At 39.2% G+C, this 5,177-nt stretch overlaps 1 protein-coding gene across 1 annotated transcript in view; it reads right to left on the bottom strand.

The window, feature by feature from the left end:
• SLC13A4 (solute carrier family 13 member 4) overlaps nucleotides 1-4,443 on the bottom strand; it is a 27,032-nt gene extending 22,589 nt beyond the window's left edge. Inside the window, exon 1 of the mRNA XM_057381980.1 lies at nucleotides 3,680-4,443. Within this exon, the coding sequence (XP_057237963.1) occupies nucleotides 3,680-3,778 (99 nt within the window). The 5' untranslated portion in view covers nucleotides 3,779-4,443. The remainder of the gene's footprint in view (nucleotides 1-3,679) is intronic.
• Nucleotides 4,444-5,177: the final 734 nt, after the last annotated feature.

Consider the following 5,177-nt stretch of genomic DNA (forward strand, 5'->3'; position numbering starts at 1 on the left):
CTTGAAGCAGATAGACTCCAATTATTTGGGAGATTATAAAGTGGATCTGAATGGCTGTTGGAGAAATTTAGCTCTGGATTATCCAACTGCTGCTCAATCACYTTTAACTGCATKACACTTTAAGGTTAATATTCCACARCAAGSAGAGCACAGGGCCTTTTTTGTGACCTAGCGACTCTGACAACTTTTTAATTTTTAACTCATTAGCTTCTGCTAACAAATCTCTGTATGAGATCCAGCAGTTGTCTGAGGWGAAAAAGAACTTCTAATGAAAGAAAAATCAGTGATTTTTATTTTAAAGCAGTGTAGGTATAAGATCCAAGGGCTATGTTTTACCAAAATTAATAAAATTAATTTCATCATAAACAGAATCCAAACAATTTTCTCACTTCAGAAATGTACTTCTCTTTAATTTCTTTGARCAGTGATTTTTATTTTTTAATGCTCCTCTGGTAGCAAAAATGGAATAGGACAAAGGGAAGTTGCATTTCTACCAAAACCTAACTCAGATGGGCACTAAGAGTTTGTGTTTCCTGTACAGTAGACTGTAATTATGTTATTAAAAAACACAAAAAAACCCCAGAAAACAAAAAAACCCAAAACCACCACCAACACCACCAACAAAAAACCAAACCAAACTAAATAAAATAAAAAAAAAACCAAAACCAAAAAACAAAACCCGAAAAACCCCAGCAACAAAATTAACTGCATTTTAAAATTAACTGCATTTTTAAAACTCTAAGCAAGTACTAGGAAAGCCAAGCTTGCTAATCTCCACTGGAAACTTAATCAGCTTGTCTAGCAACTTTATTTATTTCCTCAGTTCGTTTCCAAGAGAAACCATTTTAATCTCTTCTATTTAATTGAACTGAGTTTATATATTTAATTAATGGTTACCAGAGCTACTAAGTCCTAGACTGAAGCAGTGGCAGGATAATTTTAACTATTTCACCCTCCTCACTTGCTGTTTCACAGCTGAAAATTACTGTTAAGCCCACCTCAGAGCTTCAAATAGGGAATAGGAAAACATGAGATGGTTGGAGGAGCAAATATTAATGATMTAATTATCTGTTTTCAGTCAGTCCCTCAGGTGACAAGAAAAGAGGAGCTGAAAGAAAGCCATGGCTAAAAACTCCACACTAAGGGTCATGCATGAAACTTTTGTAATTAAAATATCCAAGGACCTGAGAGTGATTAAAAGGAAAAATAAGCTGTTGCAGATTTGCCCACTTTTTGTGTAAATAAAACCAAAGGTGAATGAAAAGACGTCATCTGTGGCTCTGAAGAGCATTTTCTGTGCTTTAGGATACATTCTGGTGGTTTGGCACATCAAGAAGTCAAACATCCCCTGATACTGCAGCTCTCACAGCTCTGTCCACAGCTGATTTTTGAGGAGCCATTCAAATGTCCCTGACTGGGCACAGTGTGGCCACAGGACCAGTGGTCACAGCCTCAACTGACTGAATTCATGTGCCATGCCTTATGGGATCTCTGGGGGCTTTATGATTAGAGAAAAACCATAAAAGTGGACAAGGATTAAAGAAAGGAAGCAAAAATGCTTGCTTGTCACTGTGAACAATGAAAGGAATAAGAACAGAATGAAAAAGACCCACAGTTTGYAAGGCAAACACATTTTTTTAAAATCTGAAAGTGCCATGACCCGAAAGGCATTTGTGTGTATTCAAATCTGTTGTACAAGTTCAGTCATAACTCTGGAAGGGGAAAAAGAACTCAAGTAAATTTCCTCAAATTTATTTTTCACCCAACTATCTCTTGTCACAAACTAATATAAAAGAATCTGTGGACTTTATTCCCATCAGCACAATCTACAAACAATTCAGAGTCCTTGTGCACCCTTTGATCACACTTTGCACTGCACATCTAATGCTCCTTTGACATTTCCAGGGATRTTCTGGTATCATCAAAGAAACTGCACGTTGATTCCCTGCAGAAATGCAAATATTAATGATTTGGTAATTTGAACCTCTATAGAAAAGACAGAAAGCTAATATAATTTCCTGATAAATAAAAATATAAGTAAGTGAGCAGGCATGAAATTTAATCTTCATGTTTAAAAGGTGATCATAGTCAGTGGGTTGCAACAATGTAAGATCTACACAAAAGTCAGCTGAATTTATTTGGTGTAGATGTTTTCTTAATTGCACTATAAACATTTGTCTAGCTTTTGGTCAGATTCTCATCTGTGCTTCACCCTCTGTGCTCACTCACACGTGTACAAAGTGCATGCAAATCACCTCCTGATGGATTTTCACATAGCTTTGCACTAAAGCAGCACCTCGAGGTGCAGAGCGATAGGGCAGAGGAGCTTGTACTGCACAACAGCAATTCCTGCAGCAATCCTGTAGTGAACTCCTGCTTCAGCATCCACGTGGTGCCTTACAAATCCCTCAGCATGCCAGGGAGCATTGGCACATTCTTTTTGTGCCACCTTTGCAGTGACATGGGGGAGATTAAACCCTGCTGTAAAACAAGCCTCACTGAAAGGGTGAGCCTCTCTGCTCCCTGAAGGGCACAATTGTGTGACATTCATGCCCTCTCTCGAGATAAAAGAGATAAAAAACTACCATGAGAACAGCCAAAATCCATTGAAGGTCAGAGCAGGAAAACTCAAAGTGCACCACACGGTTCAGCGGTGCAGGAACATTTCCACTCTGAACCCTGGTTTTCTTTCCAAACAAAATATTACTGTTTCATTTTTGAAAACAGCTATACAGTTTACAATCTTTTGTATTTCTATTTCATAAAGATAATATTAATAAATCCCCTGGTACTATAAAGAAGAAATCATCATTATCGGGGTAGAAGACAGAATAGAAATGGCTGTGCCTTTTGGCCAGATGTGTTTCTAGCTCTACATGGAAAGACAAGCTGCAGAATTTTTAATACATTAACACATTTGAATAAGTTAAATATCACCATCAGGTAGGATCACCACTAGTAGGTAGGAAACATTGCTGTTTTATGGGTTTCAACTGCAAAGGTGTGCAAAAAGGGGAGTTCACCATGCAGTCAGGGTATCCAGCAGCTCAGAGCAATGTCAGGGGCATGGCTTCATTCAACCCCTTCCCCTGCTCTGTATTTTAAGCACGGGCTATTATCCCCTGCTCTGCCTTGCCGTGTGTGTCTTTGGGCCAGCACTTCTGAGCTGCACTGTGCCTGCAGAGGGACCTGCAGCTGCTCTGGGCCAGTCAGTGCCCTGTATTTTCACCAAATTGTGACTTTTTTTGCCTCACCTTCCTTATAATCCTACCCCAAACTGGAAGTCCTTCCATGCATATTTATTCATAAAAATCTAAAGATGCCATAAGTATTCAATTTAAAGGCCTCTCCMTAAAGAAAATTCTGTGGATATGTCTGTTCTGTTCCCCCTTCCACAAAGAAATTTAAACAAAGAAGAGATCCAACAATTCTGCTTTAAAGCAGTGTTTTACTGGCTTCACCTGGATCTGCAGCTCTCCTTGTGATCACCACTCAAGCTTCCTCTGGCTCTTCCTCTGATGACCTCTCAGTAATCCTCACAGTCCTTCTAATCTGAATTTTTGATTTTTCTAAGTTCTGTGCTTCTTGAGGCCTTTGCCTTTTTGCACACTGCGAACTCCATCAGCAGGGCTGCCTGTTGTGCTTTTTCTGTTAAAAAAGAAAATTAAAATGTACTTACACTGCTGGGGTATATGAGTGGCAGAGGAAGCAGCAGAAGTGGGATGAGGACAACGAGCAAGAGATTTCTGGATCGGAGGATTTCCTTCATCACTGCCATGTTCCTTCACTTTCTGGTGGCTTTTTTTCTCCTTCAGATCCTTYTCCGGTTACTCAGATATTCCAATTTTCACGCCACGTTTTCCTTCACCTGTGCCTGGATTTCCCCCAAAGATCTCTCACCGCCTCATCTCCTATCCCCACAGCCACCTGAAATAACTTTCTTCGTTTATTTATTCTTCAATCTGTTGTTTTGAAWAGATTTTTTTGATTAAGAAGACATTCAGTTTATGTCGGGCTCACCAGCACATCCCAGTTATTATCACACCGTAACACACAGATCTTTGCAAGTTGGACCATAGTGATCTTTAGTCAAATTTTCTTTTTMATTCAGACTCACAGTTGTAGATGTGTTGTATCCTTATTCCCATGTTTTATAAAGCTTTTTTCTTCCATCTTCTAGCGGTGCTATTCTTGTTTTCATAAACCAGATGAGAAAACTTTTGAGCTGCTGCTTTTCCTTGAAAGTCTCAAACACAGTTTCTTTTCTGCTGGAAAATTACTAAACCAAACAATTTATTGCCCGGTGCATAGAAATAAATTTTCAAGTACTTCTTCTTTAAAGAAAAGACCAAACACCCCCTCCATTTGCGGCTCCTTCAGATTTAATTTCTTTGCTTCTATTTCGTATCTACCTTTACCCTACTTTTGCCCCGAGATCAGAATTCACAGGGCAGTAATTCCAACGTGGATTATAACTTGATCTCAAGACAAAAATTTGTTAAAAAGCTACAAGCAACTCTAATTCTCCAATGAGGACTTCAGGAGGTAGAAGTTGCTCCACCCATTGCCCCAAACCCAGCCAGAACATTTGAGAAAACCAACAGCCTTCTGACATTCACACAAATAAATAAAAAGCCCTTTTTTTTTTTTAAAGTGGTTGAACAGTTTGTTATTGTTTCAACGTCCCTGTACCGATGATAAATAAATAATCATTGTTTTCTAAACAGTATCTTTTGTCTTCGTGTTTCTTCCACCCCGATCTTTGAATGTCACGGATTCATCAGGCATGGGCTGATCTCTGCACTGACTTGTGTGCCCTGAGTAACTCTAAATCAAAATCAAACYGAGGATTTTCAGACTCCCTACTCTTGTCTTCTAGAAGAGAAGCATTTCTCCATCTCTTCTGTTATTCATGCTTTTTGTGGGGCAGAATGCAATGTGGATTTAGGACTGAACCCAAAACCTGGCAGACTTGCATTGGAGTTTGATGTGGGGGGATGAATTCTTCCTGAAATTAGTAATTGTATCTGAGGCTTCTGTAYCTGGGAATTTCTAACAAGCCACAGAACCTCGAGGCCCTTCAGTGAAATTTAACAAGTAGTTTTGGAAGGAAAGTTCTAGTTCAGGTGAAGATTTTGGGCTGGCTGATACCACTTGGGATCTGTTTATTTCAATTG

This window comes from Malurus melanocephalus, unplaced genomic scaffold, assembly GCF_030028575.1.
Source record: "Malurus melanocephalus ecotype Western Australia unplaced genomic scaffold, MMel_1.1 scaffold_544, whole genome shotgun sequence".
Lineage (NCBI taxonomy): Eukaryota > Metazoa > Chordata > Aves > Passeriformes > Maluridae > Malurus > Malurus melanocephalus.